Source organism: Boleophthalmus pectinirostris, unplaced genomic scaffold, assembly GCF_026225935.1.
Source record: "Boleophthalmus pectinirostris isolate CB_2022bp ecotype Guang Dong unplaced genomic scaffold, ASM2622593v1 HiC_scaffold_19, whole genome shotgun sequence".
Taxonomy (NCBI): domain Eukaryota; kingdom Metazoa; phylum Chordata; class Actinopteri; order Gobiiformes; family Gobiidae; genus Boleophthalmus; species Boleophthalmus pectinirostris.
In genome coordinates, this window is record NW_026571140.1 from 9,193,799 (window position 1) to 9,215,342 (window position 21,544).

At 37.6% G+C, this 21,544-nt stretch overlaps 2 protein-coding genes across 2 annotated transcripts; one reads left to right on the forward strand and one right to left on the reverse strand.

The window, feature by feature from the left end:
- Nucleotides 1-1,841: 1,841 nt before the first annotated feature.
- stmn4l (stathmin-like 4, like) lies at nt 1,842-15,587 on the forward strand. The gene is made up of 7 exons (XM_055154981.1): nt 1,842-3,996; nt 8,980-9,092; nt 10,968-10,997; nt 11,838-11,933; nt 13,129-13,334; nt 13,420-13,560; nt 14,174-15,587. Exons 3-7 carry the CDS (start codon nt 10,985-10,987, stop codon nt 14,180-14,182), a joined length of 465 nt encoding a protein of 154 aa, XP_055010956.1. The 5' UTR covers nt 1,842-3,996; nt 8,980-9,092; nt 10,968-10,984; the 3' UTR covers nt 14,183-15,587.
- Nucleotides 15,588-16,455: 868 nt separating this feature from the next.
- On the reverse strand, nt 16,456-19,520 carry il17a/f1 (interleukin 17a/f1). Its single transcript, XM_020927509.2, has 3 exons — nt 19,448-19,520; nt 17,830-18,029; nt 16,456-16,996 (listed from the first exon to the last, which is right to left on the reverse strand). The coding sequence occupies exons 1-3, from the start codon at nt 19,466-19,468 to the stop codon at nt 16,753-16,755; spliced, it is 465 nt and encodes a 154-aa protein (XP_020783168.1). The 5' UTR covers nt 19,469-19,520; the 3' UTR covers nt 16,456-16,752.
- Nucleotides 19,521-21,544: the final 2,024 nt, after the last annotated feature.

The window sequence follows — 21,544 nt, forward strand, 5'->3', positions numbered from 1 at the left end:
GTCTACTCTGATTATTAGAGAGTATGTTAGAGAGTATGCAGCAAGGTTAGTACAGATTTTAACTGCAGGGTTTAGCTTTTTTTTTTTTATGTAGAATAAGACAGGATATTTAGGTGTTTGAAAATTGTGGAATCAGAAAATAGCATTTGCAGTTTGATAGTTGTGATTTATCAGTTCTCAAATTTCAATGTCTACTTTAAGTACTGAATGTAGAAGGTTCACTGTTCAAGTGGCAGTTAAGATGTGTACTCTGATGTTTTACTTTGCCTGGAATGTTCCATTTTATTGCATTGAATAGTTATGTCTTGCATATTAGACAATAATGTAATTTTTTGCAAAAATAATCTTGTGCCTTGGTAGTCCTTGGTCAGGACTACCATAAGAATGACAATACTTAGATAGATTGGCAGCCTCACTTCTGTCAGTCTGCCCCGGGGCAGCTGTGGTTACAATAGTAGCTTATCACCAGTGAGTGTGGAGTGAACGAACAATGAACTAGCGTGGCTTGGGTGTCTTGAAAGGTGCTATATAAATGCAATGATTAATTAAATGATAATAATAAATTTATGAATTAGCATAATATGGGCTCTTGAATGTAAAACTGACTAACCTAAAGCTAGATACTCTTGACCAAACTTATCATTCAAGATCTGGGAGATTAGTTTAGCTCCTTGCTTACCCCAATGACATTGAATGATGCTTCAAATGCACAGGACAAATTTCCCATGGGTCCAGTAAAGTACAACTTATCCTGAAGCCAGACTGCGGTGATTAGAACATGTGCAGAAGAAGAGTGCAACAAATAGATTTAAGATAGATAGAAGGGTCAGATGATGATGCCTTGAAGGTGCAAAAGTGCTATATAAAAATGTGACTTTTTATTTCCAACCAAAGGAATATTAAATGTCAGGTAAGCCAGTCTAGCAATGATTCTGAATTTCATTGTGTACTTAGTATGAATAATTCCTTCTCTTGTTTCTTTGTGCAGGCTTTGTTGTTCTGAGAGAAGCGTGCCTGCTGCTGTCTGATTTGAAATATTGAATGAGAGCCTCCACAGAGCTGTGGTGGAGGCAGCAGCACTGAGTCATCTCCTCACACTCTGCCCACTCGCCATCCTCCCTCCTCATCTCTGCTCTCCACCTCTCCTCCTCTTCATCCTCTTCTCCTCTCCATCCTCTTTCCCTCCTCTTCTTTTTTCTTAGCCCCCTAGTCTCTCCATGTCTTCAGCAGCATTGCCTAGTCTTTGTTCATTGTAGTGTAATGATTTTCACTGGTTAGGCTGGTCACAATAATTACTCTATTGACTTATAGTTCAATATGTGAAAGCTGGAACTATATATTTTGGGGCTCAATATTTATTGTGTGTGCAGTTTCTTTCCAATAACGGGGAGATTTTTGCTATTTTATTATTTTGTTTTATTTTTACTACAATAAGAGATGAGCTGTGGAGGTTAGACTAAATAACTTCTTAGGCTATGTATTGGTTCATTCTGCTATTTATTTGTTGCAGCTCAGGTTTTTTAATAATAGTGTTGATTCAGAAATGGTTTACTGGCTTTATCCTGCTTTATTGCTTTCTTGTCAGTGGCATAACGTAGTTTGAATATTGTCGTCTACCTTTATATGTCTATGTAGCAATCATGCTTTAAGATTTGTTTTTGTTATAAACCTACCATTGGTGCCTAAGCAGTCATTCTAAAAGTACTATTTTGATCTTTAAAGAAAACGTTGAGCTATTTTTGGGTATTTAGTATTAAAAAAGCACTATGTAGCTTTTCTATTGGAGGGTCTGTAATTATTTGTTCCCATTGAGATGTTTTTGCATTGCCTTGAAAGTTCCACAGTATGGCATAAAATTTGTCTATATCCCTGGAGATAAGCAGGAGACTCCACCAGGCATAACTGCAGGTCAGATCTGTGAAGAGGCGACCCCGCTTACAGTAAGAATGCCTGTTTTTCATGTATTTTTGAGCATAAACACACCCGTAATTGTATAAATGCAAGATAAGCCTAATGCCATGCTGTGAAACATTCATGGCAAAGCATTAACATCAGCATGGAAGCAAGTAGATAGTGGACTCCCTATCAGAAAAGTTACACAGTGCACCTTTAAACTATGACATACTGTACATAGATTATTTATAGTAAACTGCAGTACTGATTATAAATGGCTTAATAATAGAAAGTGGTCTTTTGACGTCTTGTTCAAAACTGCAGAACTGATAAACCTTCATAAGCCTTCACAGATTTCCAGATTTTCAAGTCTGTTGGACATTTTTAACCCAATACCAAATAGAGAGCATTAGGCGGAGATAAGGGAAAAAAAAACAAAAACTGACATTTTCTGAGCACTCCAGCCTCAAATGTAGGACAATGTAATTACACAAACATGGATGAATAACTCAAAATACAACTCTGAGAAAGCATAAAATGTGAGAACACCATTGTAACATGCACATTGATTTTACATAATATGTCCCCTTTAAAGATGCACTATGCAACATATCTGCTGTATGGTTTTATTCGAGACTCCACCAGACCAAGTTACAGGTCAGATCTGTGGAGCCCCTTCACTGTAAGAATGCATATTTTTGAAGCTATGAGCTATAAAACACAACACAATGCTTTTGAGATATAAACCAGATGCAAAATAAATATAGATAGGAAACAAACAGATTTCAACTAGAAAAGTTACATACTATATCTTTAATTGGTATTATATTCTATATCTTGTGCTTTGTGGTCATTGGGTGTGTTGACATTTCTTCTGTACTTGTTTTCCCTGCACTTTTCTGTAGTTGTATAATTTATTGTCCTATTTGCCTTCTGGGTTTAACACCCATCAGGATCTTAGTCAGGAGTATCTAGCTGAAGTGTTGGCTGTTGTTCATGTTTCGGAGTTGGTTTTATGAGTCAGCATGACCCACATATTTTGTTGTACCAGAGAAACAATCTAATAGCACAGTGTTTCTCAAACTGTGGGCCTCCCCCGGTCGTATGCAGGGCTGTTTACAGTTTGAGAATTTGTTTCATGTATAGACTAATTATTATTTTTTTATTTTTTTTTGCATGGCCCTTATATAAGCCTGATTGTCCAGGTTTAGGTTTGGTACTACTAAGAAAGTCAAATACTATTTTACGCAGCGATAGTATAGTAGCTCATAGATAGATAGTTGATAGTTGATAGAGTATTTGTCCAGTGATCTGAAGGTTAGTGGTTCGTATCCCGCTTTTGACATAAACACCATCATACACTGGTAGAGTTGACCCACATGTTGGCGATGTGATTCCAGCTCCTACAGATGAACGCTGTTATTGTGTCCTTGGGCAAGACACTTAACCCTCTGTGTGTGTGACTAGGTGAGTGGTTCCTTGATGTAAAGCACTTTGACTACAGGTGGGAAAGTATTGTATGACTGTAACCCTTTACCATTTGGTGTGAAAAGTTTGAAAACCAGTGAAATGGCTCATGACATTTTCAAATGACCTCAGAGCCGTCTTCCCCTGATGCGATACGCGTTTCCAAAGACACCCTCAGACTTACGTAGGTGTGGGTAATAACTGTAAATGACGCCTTCGCAGCAGCCTCACCGCTTGTTCCCACGGCAACGCTCCCTTTCACACCCATGACATCATCCATGCTCAGAACTGATGTCATTGCTTCCAGTAACATCGGCACAAGCCACGCCCACCTCTAAGCGCTCCGGGTCGCAGTAAAGTAGCCATGCATACTACTACACGCACTCTCCGATAGTCTTAAATTAATTATTGGCTATTGCTATAAAGATGCTGCGCTCTTCTCTACTGTTCTAGCCTGCTGCTGTGCCCCCCTCCCCTCTCTGTCTCTCTCTCCCTCAGGTCTCCTCTGATTGGCTGCCGGTGACATCATGAGTAGATTTGCTGGAGGTTTCTCCTTGGCGAGGCATCTGGAGCATCTCTCGGCCTCTCTCACCTTGTTACTGCAGCAGCATTACATCACTGGGCCCACTGAGGGAGGTGAGGACACTGTGTTCTCCACTGTTCTAATGAGATACACAATGGACTAGTGTTTTTACAATACTCAAATTTCAAACTGGTTTTCAATAGTAAAAACACTCTTTCTTTAGACAATAGAAAGACATTTTCAACATGGAATAATATTACTAGCGTTTATATTTCTATGTGCTGTTATATCTGTGTAATCCCTCTGTGGTCTAGGTAGGTTCCATAGTGGTGCATGGCTGTATACTAGTCTATGTGCTCTTATATTTGTTCTAATACAGCTCAAGATTATTCTCAAACTACTCCTGTGAATGTGACTTTTTAAATATTGATACTAGTTCAAATGAGCCTTTTGTTTCAATGCTGTTTTAATATTGATTAGTGTCTGATTTTGATACTTTTGACAACCATAGAGTGGACTCCGTGCCAAGGTTTAGGGCATGAAAAAAAATCAAATAGCATTTTTTTCTGACAAATATTGCACTGACATTTGAGAGAACTAATCCAAAAATCCAGTGGAATTTCAAAAGAGGTCTAAACTACACATACAAAAGGTACTGTGGTCTTTGTAGAGGACATTATTATCATACAAAGACCTCTGTGATTTAATAACTGGACGGACTCAAATAACAGTTTAGATTTGATTGCATTATATTGTGCAGCCCTAAACTGAACCCCCTATATCATCCGTATATACTATAATGAGACTTTAATTTATGATGTACTTTATTGGTAGTTTTCAGATTACAACATATGCTTATGTTTCACACTCTCGTTTGGCATTTGGGGACATGCCAGTATTAGTGTATCAGTACTAGTACTTTAATAAGACAAAGCCAAAAGTAAAATCATGAAACCAGATCAGTTAGACCAGTGATTCTAATGTATTTAGTCAACTAAGATGAGATAAGAGAACCTTTATTGGTCCTACAACGGGGAATGCAAAATACAAAAACTGTGACAATAAACATATGCTGTCAAACATTAAGATTAATAAACATGAATAAACATTTAACTAAAATATGAAAATATGCTTTGAATAACAAGATTGAGATTAGAAAATAAGATAAAACATTGCAAGCAGAAGGCAGAAGACAGAGGGCATAGCAGGTAGAGTGACTTCATAGTATTATAACAGTGCTGATTCACATGGTGATTCAATATTACACACAAATACATTACACAAGTCTATATAACTGACCACACAATTAGAAGACTAGTACTTAACACTGAATCTGTCCCCCTTATTAATCATCATAAATCCAGGTTACGCACTGTATAACATATTAGTTCAACATAAGTGTATTATTACATTAGATCAGGAGTCTCCAAACTTTTTCTTCTGGTGAGCTACCTTAACAAAAAGAAAATGCCAAAGAGCTACTAATTTTAACAGTCACAAGAAACTGAGTATAGGAAAGCCTTACATGGGGAACAGTTAGATACCTATAAAACATAAACCTTTATCAATTTATTAGTGAACAAAGTCAAAATAAAAATAAAAAAAACATCCCCGTTTTTTTTTTTCTTTGGTTTTTTTTTTGGTGCTTGTTAATAATAAAATTGTGAAAACAAGTCCAAGTGTGAAAACAATTACATAAAAAAACGCAATTAAGGAAAAACTGCAGAGACCATTCATGACTAACTTGTGAATCAGTATAGTCATATTTTCTTTGTGTTTTGGTAATTTTTAAGCATCTTTTTTGTATTTTATCTAAACAAATAACAATGTATGCCTCTCTATATTGTTGGCAGGGATGAGATTGATCAAAAATAGGGACACCTGGGACATTTGTTGATAAAATTGGGACAAAGCACTGGTTTTGGATAAATCTGCTGGGACAGGGGACACTGTGCTCAAAACTGGAACTGTCCCAGGTAAATAGAAACGTCTTGTCATCCTAAGAAAGTTAGGCATCAAAATTATACATTTACAATGGTAGTTAATCAACTCTGAGCCATTCAGTACAATACGTATAAATCAGAAATCCCTTGGTGAGCTACTTAGAAGGGGGAGGACTGCTACTGGTACCTCCTGAGCTACAGGTTGGAGACTCCTGCATTAGACTGTCTGGTTATCATGAAAATTCTAAATGTCAGAAAGCATCAACTATAGCCCTAATATTACTGAATGTGCTTATGGAATTCCTATAGTTTGCCATGTTGTATTTATTTAACAGAGATGGAAATGGTGATTCAGTAAGTTTACTTAAAATAACTTACTGATTAGCAACTTTTATAAGTGTTTTCTTTTCTTTTTTAAATAATTCTTCAGAATGAATCCTTTATGCTCTCACGAAACACTGAACAAAAACTCTCTCTGTCAAGTGAAACATTTATATTGACTTTTTTCACTTTCAAGGCCCCGAGCACTCTACATCAATGAACCTCTCACCAACTCTTGATAGAACTGTGCCATTACAAAAGCTGCTTTATTAGTGTGGTTGGTTGAGTCATTTTTTGTTTGTTTTATTTTATGCATAAAACATTTTAATGAATAAAAATAACTTGTCACGATTAAAAAAAAGAACCATTTGCCTATTTGCACACAGATTCGTAGATACAACAACCATAATTTTTTTATTCAAACAAAGAACACTTGGAGCTGCTATGATAGAAATTATATGAAGTTTCATATATACTATTTTTGTATAATAGTACGTATACAACCCAATTTGCCAAAGTTGTCACTATGGAAACTCCTTCTATTTTCATCTTTCGCAATAGTCGCTTGTGAATACTCGTAGCCAATTTCTCCTCAATGAAGTTCTATCTTATGTTGTATCTTTGAGCATTAGGTAACCCAATATGCCACAGTAGTTCAATATGAATGATTGCTGTGCTAGTTTAGTGTGCAGAAAGCGTGGAGCTGGTGCCAGTGTGCAGGCTGCCTCCTCCCACGTCTCCAGGCTGACAGACGGGCAGGCGGGCAGATGGGCGGGCGGGCACCGAGCGGAGACGTGACTGCCCGCTGCTGTGAGTAACTCCATTTAAATTTAGTGTTGACATTTCTGCGGCACCTTCACGACTACATTCTGCCAACACTTTCTCAGATGGTAGTTGCAGGCAGTTTTCCAAGAACAAAATCCACAAATGGTTTAGTTCATTTAGTCTTGGTTTTGTTATAGATTATATGTACGTGTAAGTATGAATGAAAACCCAATAACTTTCTAGTTGAGGTCCTCCACCTGCTTGTCTCCATGGTGATTGTTTTACTTGAAATATTCCACAGTGTAACATTAAAGTTTTCTATCTTGCATTTCTTTATGTGAAGGTGCATGCATTCTTATTGTGACCAGGCTCATCTCTGCACAGATCTGACCTGGTAGCGTCACCTGCTTTATCTTTTACTTTACTTTAATGCTGTACTGTGAACATTCCAGCAATGCAATAACATTTCTGTGGTGACAACCAGAAAAGTTACACAGTGCATCTTTAAAATCTTTTATTCTGCTATGCATTTTCCCCAAAGATCAATTACAAAACAGGATTGGAAAAGATGTTTTAATTAGCATCTTCTCCTTGTGTCTATATTAGGGGTGTGCAAAAATATCAAAATATCGATATATATTGTATTGTTTGATGTGATGATACAGTATCGATATCGTGGGCTGCTGTATCAATAAATCACCAAGAGTATTTTTTTGGTATATTTTACTAAATTATTTTATTACAGCTACAGTTTTGTTGCTTGTTCAGAGGAAGGGAACTCATTTATGTGACACATTTGACATTTTCTCTGTTTTGAGAATTAAAATGGGATTTTTTCATATTAACTTTGCACAAGAAGTGATTTAACGAAGACCTTTAGTATCACAGCCATCTATTTTATATTGAACCGTATCGAATCAATTTGAACTATATCATATTGAATTGAAAATGCACTGTATCGAGATATGTATCGTATTGTGGCCTATGTATCAAGGTATGTATTGTGTATTGATGATATGAATGATACCCAGCCTTAGTCTATATGAGTTTTCACTGGGTACAAGTCATGTAAAATTAGCTGGTACTTCAACTAGGTAGTATTAACCAGGATACTAGCTCAGTAGATCTGGACATGAGTCTCTGGGTGCTACACTGCAGTCACCCACTGCTCCTGTCAGGTTACATTATAGTCACAGTGATGGTAGTTTCAAACACGGAACACAAAATGCCTTATTGCGAAGTGACCTTTACCATTTTGAAGTTACATTTGTAGAATAAGATGATGTTTGCGTCTCAAATAGGCAATGTTTGTATGAAGCATGGTTTTGAATCATATTTCAGAACATTTGTACAGATCAAAATTCTAAGATCTAATCTTTCAACATGGCAGGATATTTAGTTGTGGATGCACCAATCTAGCTTTTTCTGTTCCGATACTGTTGTCAATACTTTTAAGTACCTGCCAACACCCAATATCAACCAATACTAGGCAAAGACTGAAAATAGATTTCCTTTGAACATAAAGGGCATGTTGTAAAAAATTATCAAAATGTGCCTTGGTGTTTTGTGACTGTTACTTATCATTTAAAGTCAATTTTGCAAGGTGTTTTGGCCCAGTAAATCGTCTTTTATGGACCAAAATGGGATATCGACTTGGATTTTCTACATCAGCGCCAATATCTGATACTAGGATTGTATCTGTGCATCCTTAGAAACTATGGTGCTTCAAAAATTGCAGCCTTTGCAATTTCCTCATTGCCTCCATTCAATTTTTTATTGGATTTCAATTAATCTTGGATCCCTAATGCAGACATATGTTTACCAGTTACACAAATATTAAACTACAAACCAGGTTACAACTATATTTTGACATTTTAACAACCCTTCCCCATTAAAATCCCTCTTTCTAGCTCATCCCCTCTGACAGAACAATGATGTCACCTTTTACCGCTCTCTGTCAGGGTGCTGCTGTTTTGTTTTTTTTTTTGTTTTTTTTGTCTCAACCCCCCTAACCATCCCCTGCTCCCCTCCTCCCTCATCCCCCATCTACCCTTCCGAACCAATCAGGAGCCAGCGCGTGTGCCGGCCAATGGGAGGGCTCCGCGGTGATGTCATGTTGTAGGGAGCCTCGAGGTGCTGCTGCAGAATCCAACACTGACCAGAGGAGAAAGCAGCGCAGGGTGAGTGTCCCGAAATTTTCTACCAATTTCGTAACATCATATCTTATTTTCAATTCATTTTACACTTTTGTGCATTCAAGGTGGTTGCATGTTTCTTATTTTTTACATGAATGCATTTAAAAAAAATCTTTATTGCTGAATCTAGTGATAGAAAGTATATATTTTCGTTTAAATACTCGTTTTAAAGTTGTAAGTCTGCAGAGTAAGTAGCAACATGCAATTTGTTTCCTATATTGCTGCACCTTCTGCTTGTTATGTTGATGTAGCTATAGATTTCTTATTGTATTCATTTCAAAGCATATATATAAAGTGTAAGAAATCTGGAATTTAATCAATAAATAAATAGCTTAAATTTAAAAGAAGTTAGAATTATAATAATGATAATAGCTAAACTGTGAACAATCTGTACTTGGGTTTGTTTGTGCACTATAGCTCGTGGTTGCAGAAATAATGACATCATCCTTAGAGGCTCCCACTGCTGCGTGTTAGAAATGTTCCTTACAGTTGGGTTCCCTTTTTGTGTTGTGCTAATCCAAAAAGTTTAAACTTGAGGAGGAAAGCTGCTTTAGTACAATGCAGATTTTATGACCTGGTTTCATTATCAAGCCTTTTCTTATGTAACAAAACTGACAGTGTGGATTTATTTTGCTTTGATAGTCACTAGAAATGATATCAGAGGTTAGGTATTTTCTTTTTAAACCAAATTTTTGACATTTGGGATTGAGATTGGTGCACCATCCATAAAGTTCTATTGGCCCCTGCCCGTCCAGATGATATTATGGTGTCATCAGATTGTGATTGGTTAGGCTACAGTAACTTTGAGGCTGGTTGTTGTCAGGAGGGACTTTGCGATATTCAGATCCATATAAAAGCTATTTCTGATTATCTTTATGTTTCAAACTCCGTGCATCTAATACTGTAATTCTGATTTAAAGGACAGACCAGTTTTATTTTCACATAAATGATGCATGGTGACTTGTTCTGAGGAAGTAATATTTATTTGGACCACAGACCTAAAATGATTTGCTTTGTTTGTCTGTCCACTTGCTTTTGCACATAAAATTGCACATTTCATTTTCTGAATCTGATGCTGAATCTTAAGTTATCCAAATTCAAAATCATAACAATATCAGCATGAGATTATGAGTTCACCAGGTATAACATAATCTCAAATTGTTTAGTTTATTACAGTATAGGTACACAAAAAATGCTGATCTGATTGGTCAATGGGTCATTATTGCATAACCTCTCTTCTGATTGGCCCGTTGCAGAGGCTTGGTCTAGGGTTCAGGATGCTGTAAGCCTTTTGATTAAACAAGAAAGAACATTTTAGAACATTTCTAGCTGTTATTTACACCCTTCTGTATTTTTATGTTGTATTTTATTCAATAGTGGTACACATATTGAATTAGTTCATTAGTGGCTCTCGCTCTCAGATTCTAAAATGTGATGATGTCAGTCTTCTAGATGAGGGCAATTGATTACTATTGATCGTACTTCGCCATAAAATATGCATCCTAAAGGAATATCCTAAAGGAAAATTCCTGTGTTGAACATGATCATTTATATTAGTGACTAGACCCAAGAACTCACTGGATTACAACACACAAGTCTGCATTTTAACAATATGCATTTTAGCTCCCTCCATCTGTATTAAATATTGTTGTGGTGTTATAGGTAGGGTTCATCATAAACTTTCATTGGATATAGACTGCATTCATGCTCATCTTGGTTTCATCCCTACTTTGGTCCTCTTAGTCCTGGTTTAGTTCTGGATTGATGCCTGTGTTCCAAAATGAGTGTGCAGTGTTACATTTCTGTCCTTAACACTAATGGGTCAGTGTGAATGACTAATCCTGAGTGTTTCTATTTCAGGAGCAGCCCACGACACCATGACTCTAACAGGTACGCTCAGAGCTCAGAGCTCACATAAGACTTCACTTACTTCCTCTTTTTGAAAGCTACTTTGTGTTCTGTGAAAGTTCAGTATTATTAGCGCAACTGGATTTATTTATTTTTAGCTCCAGTTGACCTTATAATATTGTTTTGAGAAATCATTTAATTTTGTCATTACATTTTTAGTGTGCTTTTTTTCTTTCAATTAAACAAATGCCATAGGAATGTATAGATTAAATCAGATGTGTCCAAACTATGGCCCAAATGCAGCCCTCAGTTTAGTCCTCAGGCCTCCTACTGATCCTAAGCAGAACTTTTTACTGCAAATGCTGGCAAATTTAGGTAATTCTACCACTATAAATTCAATGACATCGCGTTGCACTGTGACTATGCCTTATTATAGGCTCTGTGGTTCTGTCATAGCCATGTTTAATGCTCCCATCTGAATGATTTGTTGTATTGACCCCTGGTCTGTGGCCCTCCTCTTTGAATACATTTACATATGTGACTTTCAGTGAAAACAAGGTGGACACCCCTGCACTAAATCTATACATGAATACATTTAGTTTGCCATGTGTGAAATTGCTGTTCTCAAATAATGTGACTGGTTCAATAGAAAATATACATTTGCATATGTTATGGGCACTATAGGAGTATGTGGCAAATAAGTCAGATTTGTTAAGAATCTAATTGCTTGTCTCTATTTCTCCTTTCTGTTTAGTGCTTATGTTATGTTTTGCTTTGTTGTTTTTTTTGTAATTTTCACCTACAAAACATCACCTTAATATAGTAAAAATATATTTTTCTGGGCAGTGCTTGTCCCTCACCTGTGGCTCTTGTGTGTTGCAGCCTACAGAGAGAAGATGCGAGAGCTCCCCCTGGTGTCTCTCTTCTGCTCCTGCGTCCTGCCTCAGCCCAAAGACCCTCCCAGAGACAAGATCGATGGTGAGTCATATCTGATATTGAAAAATCAATTTGTGGATCTCTTTGACAGTACAAAATAGAAACTGTCAACTGGAAACTAAGAAAATGTGCAGTCTGTAGTAATATGTTTATATCACGTGATTTTATAAATTTTCAGTAACTGATTTTAAGGGAGATTGTAATGTTTATGTTTTCTCCAAATCACTTTTCCCACCACATTCAGCAATCTTCAGCTGAACTTGGACCTACTGTTGTTTATACATTTTTCAGATTTTGTAACAGGCAATGTATGCAATTTGGGACATTTTATATAAACGGCATAATTCACAAATAACATTGCAGTTAATTAACTGTACTTTACAACCTTATTTATGACCCTATATTTGAGTTTCACATTTATATATTTAAAGAGTCACTATCTAGCTTTTCTGGGGGGTAGGGCTCTGCCATCTGCTTCCTCCAGGTCTCCATGGAGACTTTACCTTTTTGCCTGGTATGATCTACTGTAAAATCTACAATGTGGCATTATTGATACTTTGCAGTGATATCACACTGGGGAATACTACATGTATGTAGCGGAATGTTTAGCAGTTACCATGGGTATACAGTGCACACCTTAGCAAAAAGTCAAAAGATTATCTGAAAACTCAAGAAAAAATACAAAATGGATTTGAACAACACATTTTCAGGAGCCTGTGATCAACACGAGCGTTCATGATCCTGTTTAGGTTAGTTAGAGTTTTATTTTCAGCAAAAAAGATCAAAGTGACTAACTGAAAAATTAATGTCTAATGCTAGCTAGATTAGTGTAATACTTAGTGTAACTGTAATTTTATTGGAGAGGGATTTGTTTAACAGCACAAATCATCTCAGCACTTGTAGTTCCAGCTAAGTCAGTTCTTTATGAACAGACTGTGTAAAAACAAAGCTCTAACCTGAGTAACAGAGCTTCAGGCAGAGCAGTGCCTACAGTTAGCATCACACCCACAGAGAATGTTGATGACATCAGCTGCAAAGTGTCAAAAAAATCCATCCTCTTTTTATTCCAGGTGTTTTGATTAAAAAAAGTCAGACTTGCAACTTGGCTTAGTGGCATCATCTTCTTGTCTCATTGGAGAAAAGACATGACAAGTTAGATGTTACATAATGACCCTTTAAATAAAATGAATTTGCTCAGACTGAAAAATCCTCATCTTCTGTCCTCTGTGGTGTGCAGGTGTGGTGGACCTGAACCTGTGCAGTATCCGTGACATGGAGGTGATTGAGCTGAGTAAACGTTCTAGCGGCCAGGCCTTCGAGGTCATCCTCAAGCCCCCCTCCTTCGATGGGGGTCCAGAGCTCAGGGTGACCACCCCACCTCGGCCCAAACCCTCCCTGGAGGAGATCCAGAAGAAGCTGGAGGCTGCTCATGAGAGGAGAAAGGTATTGAAGATTATAATTATAATGCATCTGATGAAGTCATATGGACAGGACATTTTATTCTAACATCATTCATGTGTTTTTGTAGTGCCAGGAGGCCGAGCTGCTCAAACATCTGGCCGAGCGCAGGGAGCACGAGCGAGAAGTGGCCCAGAAAGCCTTAACCAAAGAGCGCCAGGAGCACCCGCACAGAAACATGCACCTGAACGCCTCACAGGAGCAGCCTCAGGTCAGTGCTATATGGAGTGTATTGAAGAAAGTATACAGGAGAGTATTGAAAGTAACAATGTTTATGCAAGTTCAATTTAGATCAAGTAAATGAAAAGAAAAGATCCAATGAACAGCAGTGCTATAGTAACTGTAGAGACATATAGTGGGCAGGACATAGAGCATTAGAGCTTAGTCAATATAATGCCTGCTCAATGCAATGTAATGGCTCTGTGACTAATATTGACAGATATTGCCGATATGATAACTATCACACCTGGCGATGTTATGCCTGGTTTTACACAAGTTGGCTGGTTGAGTATCAGCATTTCCAAAATATTTAATATCGATTTGGCATCGGCACGTAAAATTCCTGTCCCTAGTAAAAGATAAGATACACCGTTATTGTCTCCAAATGGATTGCATGTCTCCAAATTGCCCTAAAAGTGCAGTTAATATTCCACTCCTCTATTTGTACCCATGTAGTTACTATGCCACTGTAGTTGTGTTATAGTCATTTAGGTGCGGAAGGTGAGGCATGTAGTGGGCCTAGTCAATAGCTAGTGGCAGACAGTGTATAGAGTTGTGTTTATAGATTCCTATTTCCTTTTCTAATCTCTCATCTCTCATTGTAGGTGTCATGATGGCCTGATCACAACACAAGCTGAACATTCATGGAAGCCATTTTGGAGGCTGACGAGGAGACAGTTGCACTAGTGACGCTGTGCTCATACTGGGGCGGATCTTTGCCCAGTGGCAGTGTTGTCTCTGCGGGGACAGCTCTGAGGACTCATGCAGGACTCATGCGGGACTCATGCAGGACTCATGTAAGACTCATGTAAGACACTACTGTACCACCAGTGCCACGGCTGCCTGACATGTGTGTACATAAGGAGGCTCTGTGGTCTGTGTCCCTCATGCTCTGACCCATCCTACGCTCACTGTGACCCAGGAGCAGAAAGGGTAAAATGTACAGCTATCCTGACATATGACCCACAAGAGATGCCCACACTGGAGGATTTACTTGATGTGTTTCTTTAAAAGGTCCTGTATTATGCATTATTTAGTCTTTTAAACCTTTTTTTCTGCCACAGACTGATTTAACGTCAGATAACATTTTCATGGACCAACTGCTCAAAACAAAATTGATCTGCAGGTACCAAACGACATGCCCAGGGGTTGGGACCGCTGATTTGAACTACTTATCTGTCTGTATCTGTCTGAGGCACTGCACAGTAGGGTTGTCAGAGCTATCAAAAATTAGATTCCAATCGATATGAAAAGTAGTACTGAAAATAGATACTTATTTGTGCTGGTATCAAAAGTCACATTCACAGGACAGAACTGGACCTGTTCTTGATTTTGGGCTTATCAGAACAAGTTTAAGAGCACACCGACTAGTATACACCCATGGACCACTATGGAACCTACCTGGACCACTGAGGGATTACACAGATATAAGGCTAAAATACACTATTACGGAATGTTGAAAATAACATTCTATTGTGTTAAAAAGGTTTTATTATCATCAGAATCGGTATCGAGTATCAAGTCTCTTCTCTAGTATCGTAATCAAGTTTGAAGTTTTAGTATCATGACAACACTACTGCACAGTAAGTAGCTAAAAACAACAGCAACTTGCATCAAAGTTGCATAATTGTGAAAATCTGAGCACAAACATTTACAGATCAGGCTTGTTTTCGATGAGAAACGTTTTGCATATTATAGGACCTTTATCAGTTGATTTATGTCCATATTTATTTGCAAATAAAACACACATTTTAGTTTTTTTTTGTTTTTTTTGTTTTGTTTTTTTTTGCCAAACTTTTGTGAAATTTCCAATTGAATAAAACCTGAACACCCAAACTCTGATATTGAAACTTGAAATACACAAAGTTCAGTAATGTTTATTGGTTTGTCTTTATTCTTGTTTTCAAATGGCAATTATTAGACATTTCCAGTTGTCTGTGTGAGATCTGGTTTGAGGTGTATGTTATCTGAGCTGAAAGGATGTGGTACTACTCAAATATTACCAATAAATATAATGTACAGAGATCATATTATATTTTCAAAACTCATAATAAAACTATACAATGATGACAGTTGTTTCAGATTTTTATTCCAAGGAACACCTCACACATATATGAGAATAAATATATGTTTAGCAATAAATATGAATAAATAACTTTAAATAATGTGATAAATACAATTTCAAATGATATACCTTAAAAAAAAAAATACTAAACAGAGCGTGTTTACAGGACTGCAGCAGGATACACAATGTAAAGCTACTAGGAAATTGAGTATGTTAATTTAAATGCATTCACATGTTACATTTCTATTGTTTTAAATGTTAAATTATAAAAGTTCCCGATGTAAAGCAGCCAACAGCCTGACATGATAGTGTTAAACGCTCGCTCTCTAAAGGTGCGCTATGTCACTTTTCTGGTGAATGGTATGTCACATGCTTGTCTCCATGGAGATGTTATTTCTTAGTCTGGAATGTTCCACAATATGGCATTAAACATATCTATATTGGTGGTTTTCAGATTGCAGAATGTGATGATGTCATACTCCCAGATGAGAAGCAAAAGGCATTTTTTCCTATTGATTATATTGTACTTTCCCATGAAATATTCAAATGGTAAGTTCACAAATTTTCTAGAAATGACTAGGCCCTTAAACTCACTCTATTGTAACAAGAATCTGCATTTTAACAATATTAATTTTAGCTGCACCCATCTATTATAATATATATATATATATATATATATATATATATATATATATATATATATATATATATATATATATATATATATATATATATATATATATATATATATATATATATAGATAGATAGATATATAGATAGATATAGATATATAGATAGATATATAGATATATAGATAGAACATTGAATGTTATCAACTGCAACTGCAAAACATGCATTCTTAATGTGAGCGGGAGCACCTCTCCAGAGATCTAATCTGGTATTTGGGCTGGATGGAATTTTACCTGCTTGTCTCCATGGAGAGACAAGTTTGATGCCATACTTTGGAACATTCCAGGCAAAGCATTAACATCTCTGTCTCTCCACCATTAAGTTTACATAGTGCACCTTCAAACAACACAATACTGACATAAATTCTTACATTGTTGATGGACACAGTGATTGAGTTTGTCCCTGCTCTGTACTCTGTCCCTATGTCCTCACTGCTGGTGTTGGACCAAGGGTTGGACACAGGTGCAGCCCACAGCAAGGAGGCGTGGCTCCAGTTTGTAGTGGTAGGTTTGGGATTTGGAGGAGCGCACCCTCCTCAGGAGCAGGATCTCATGTACGATGGGTCTGGACTCTAGGCTCAGGTCCTCTTGGCCCTCTGAGTTCAAACAGCCCTTCAGGAGGCAGCGAGCCTCTGACAGGTGGGATGGGAACAGGGAAGTATCATGGGTGTGACTGCAGACAGAACAAAGACTGTTACAATTTACATGTACTAACTGGAGATAGCCATCATACTTTTAGGTCTGTTTCACAATGTAATGTTTATTAGGTGGAGTTTTCAGTAAAAAATACTTCTGCTTAAGATCATTTGGGCCAATTCAGCAGGAGGCCTGAGGGCTAAAATAGGTTCTGACTACTACTACTCGCCTAACCTGAACCTGTCTCAACCTTTCTCTGATTTGGTCTAATCCAGTGAAGGATTTATGTCATCAGAACCTGATTTTTGTCTCCATATGAATGGAAGCTGTCCCATGAATATAGTGTATACTGATTTTTGTCCCCACACTGTGGCAAATATCCAGCACATGCACACACAGTGTTTGGACTAGACTGAGGCTAAACCTAGAACTAAACCAGGACTGCATGAGGACTAAACCAGGACCAAAACAGGACAAAGCAGAGTGTTCTTGGCAGATACGTCCCTGCTAATTTCTACCAACAACCTCTCTAACCACCACCACCAGTCACTTCACACTTTTGCATGGTTGGTATATTGCACACTGGTAAATCCAGAATGTTTCAGTGGCTTTCTTTCTATGCATACCAAAAAGCTGATCATTGTCTGATTTCTGGAGTTATCGCATTACGCAAATGTCATGTAAACAGTTACACTTCTTCATGCACAAGTTAAAATGAGGAAAAGTATAGAAGATAAATTAATGAGTCAAAAACAAAAATGAAAGAGAAATAGTTTTTGATTATCAGATTTCTTTTGTGCAGGTAAACACACACCAAAAATCGGATCTGATTATTGGGTTATCTGATTATGCTAGTCCATGAAATCTTACTTGTAGGTCCAGGGGGAGATGGAGGAGTTGTGCAGGGCTCTCACAGCAGGCATCGAGTTCATTGCTTGGGGGTCCAGCTGTAGGGGGACCATGTCTTTAGACATGGGACACATCTTGTCAGGGTGGTCACTGAGTCTTGGGATTCTAGCTCCTTCTGTCCCTGCCAGTACCATCATCACCAGGAAGAATGCACCAAAAGTCTGAGGAGCAAAGCAGAACAAACTAGTGAGGATGTGAAAAATACAAAAATGATCAAAATGGAAGCATCATTTTAAAGACCCTGTACCTGATTTTGAACATGTTTTAGTTTGAACCTTTAACGCTGCCCACTTTGTCTTTTCTGCCACCATGCACTATGACACAGAAGTAACTGTCTAGGCTAATGACATACAACTGTTTCCTCATTGTTCTCAAATCTCTGCCCACTGTTTGCTATTTTATCATGAAAATACATCAATAGAAGATCATGTCAAAGTTTCCCATAATTGGGTGAAAAAGCTGAGCCTGTCAGTTGTGTCTGTCTTACTTGTAACCTGAGAAAATGTCATGTAAAATCAATTACATTTGACAGTCTCAGTTATTTTCTTATTTAACAACTTTTATCATACAATGCATGATGTATTGCAAGAATCAAATAAAATCAGACACATGCCTTTTAACATAAATGATCTACTGACAAAGACAAAGCTGGTGTGCTCAAAACAAAAGCGAAACCATCTGCCTGCTCATTGGATTTATGATTGCAGCATATGGTACAATGTAATTTATTGCTAGTAATGTGTGAAATAGCATCTGGAGCGTTAAAGAGTGGTTCTTTTTCAGACAAAACTTTTTCAGAAAACTACACCCAAACTTCCTATTCACAGGGACTTTAATCTCATACACTGAAATATTCTCTGTGTAATGTAAAAGAAACAATCAAGAGTTAATAGTGAATCCCAGCAAGGATGCAATGGCAAAGTAAAAGTAAATACACTGACCTAAAACTCCCTTAAAGGCCATACTGTATGCATATTCTTTTCATGTATTCATGCAAGTCAAGTGTTGATTTGAATATGCCAGCTGCTTGTCTTCATGAGGATGTTATTGCTTTGCCTGGAATGCTCCACAGTATGGCATTAAACCTATATATCTCCTTGGAGATAAGCAGGTGATGCCGCCAGGCCAGGTTACAAGTGTGATCTGTCAGAAGGGTATTTTTTGAGCAGGAAAACCATTTGTAATTAATTAATCAAAATTGATAATGCCATACTGTGGAAAAGGAATTTAGACTGGTTCTCCCTGTATATTCTATACAGAAGATGTCACATCTTTGTAATATTCTTGGCTGGCCAGGAAAGTAGCCACCACCCTAAAGGTTATGTGGTTCACCTTATTTGTATAAAGTGCTACAGTTTTCAAACCCTTAAATGACTTGTCTAAGCTTGTTGTGCTAAACAATTCTTAAGTAAACACTTTCCATTAAACAATTTAGATAAGATAAAACATTTTTGAAAAGTTAAATTAGAATTTAATATTGACATCAGTAGTGCTCTCTCAGCTCTTTCTGACCCATACCTCACTCACTACACAAATGCCAGTGACTACACCCTACTCTTGAGTCTGTCAGTGAACATACCTTGAAGCAGGTGGGCGCCATGGTGGTGGTCTTTTTAGCACAGTGTCTGTCGGGCTCCGTGGGTTCAGCTGGGGCTGGGCCTTTCTGCTTGTGTGGTGTCAAGGCTCACCCTTTTATTGGGAGAGCCTGGTACTTGGTGTTTCCTGTGATGATGTAACGGCCTTTCTTGTGTCTTACTTTCTTTGAACCCACACACACCACGTCTGACCCACTTTTACAAAGCACATCGTCAATTGGATGCTCAATTTCTGATGCATTCTCTGAAAATCTGAGCGTTTGAAAACAGTATACATGACGTGCTCAGACAGTCAGCACACACACTCACAGGGTCTTTCATGTATCTGTGTCACAACTCCAAAAACGTAATCTTTAAGATTCATCAATTCATAGTTTACTTTGAATTTAATCTTAAGAATCTATAAGAGTATGAATGGAGGTTACGCTGAACATGGGTCACCGTGTTCAGAGTGTTCCACCTCGCTATGTGCAAAAGGTAACTGTTCACAGGAAAACTACTATTTTAAGATATTACACGGTGACACAAAGCATTTTGAGCATTGGAGATATAGACAGACCAATAATAAAGGGTTACTCAAATTTGTGAATGAAACAAAACAGAACAAAGCCAGGATCATATAGTACAATAATAAAAACAACAACAACAACAAAAATTTAAAAAAACAATTATATTTAGTTTATTTATTTGATGAAACAGGGACTGTGCACACTATACATTCATTTTAACATGACAAATGCATTGTTCCATGCTGTGGTATGGCGTTTGCATGTTCTTGGATTTCCTCTACACACAGTTCATTTTTCCCCACTGACTCAAAACATGCACAAAAGGTCTCATCCTCCAGGTAAGATAGTGCTGACCAGAGTTCCCAGATTGTGAATTTTGACAATGGCAATAAAGCTTACTCTGATTCTAACAGACTACCCCAGTGACATTGCTTGAAGGATGGGTCAAATGCAGAGAAAATATACCTTAACCAAACCTTCATCAGTGTTAACTCATGCTACCTTAACTAGTGCTAATTTTCACCCGAAGATTATGTTCAATATACACAGGGGATATTTTACTAACCAGGCTGGTGCCACCCAGTGCCTCTGCTCAATTTCATTTCTTTCCACTGACTAGGTCAGGAATCGGAATAAACTAGATGGTTCGCAAAAATCCCGGAAGTGGAAGTTCGGGCACCAGTCAATCAGCGAAGAGCCAAAGATTCTGTATTGTCAACAATTCCCAAGATCGAGAATTTAAAGCCGGAATAAATAAAATGTTTGGTGAATTTTATCAAGGGGAAAAACATCCTAGAGGATTTGGAAACAGCTTAATATAGGGGTTAGCCCAGTTAGCAGCGCATTACATACATCACAACCAAATAGCAGCGATTGGTTAAATAAAAAGTACCTGCGTACCATAGAGCAAACTAATTCTTTCTTCGAAGTGAAACCGGCGAATGAATCGGCTAATATTTCACTTTTTTGGGACTTCTATGTTAACACATATAGATCACCATGTTACCTTTTATTGTTTTGAAAATGCTATAATTTCTAAAAACAACATCTTAACATGTTTCATAAGATTCACTTTTGGTGTTGATGCTCTGAGTCTCTTCTGCCTTTGCTCCCCATGCAAACTCACTCCCCCTTCAGAGAGCTATCACAACACATTAATGAAACTACTGTACCTTGTATCAGATTTTATAGAGTTGTTATGTACAGTTTTCTATTATACTTTTATATTTATGGAGAATTGTCATGTGAGAGGATGGGTGTTGTTAGCCAGGCTTGCGCCACCTAGTGCCTCTGCTCAGTTTCATTTCTTTCCAGCAACTAGATCAGGAATCAAAATACACTTGACGGTTTGCAAAAACCCTGGGCACCAGCTAATCAGCGAATAGCCATATATTCAGTGTTGTCAACGATTCCTGAGATCGAGAATTTAAAGCTGGAATAAAGAGAATGTTTGGTGAATTTCAGCAAGGGGAAAGTCATTATTGCCCTTCTTCCTATGGGATTTGGGAAAAGCTTAATATACCAGTTAGCCCTGTTAGCAGCACATTACATACGTGAATCCTAATGCTGCGA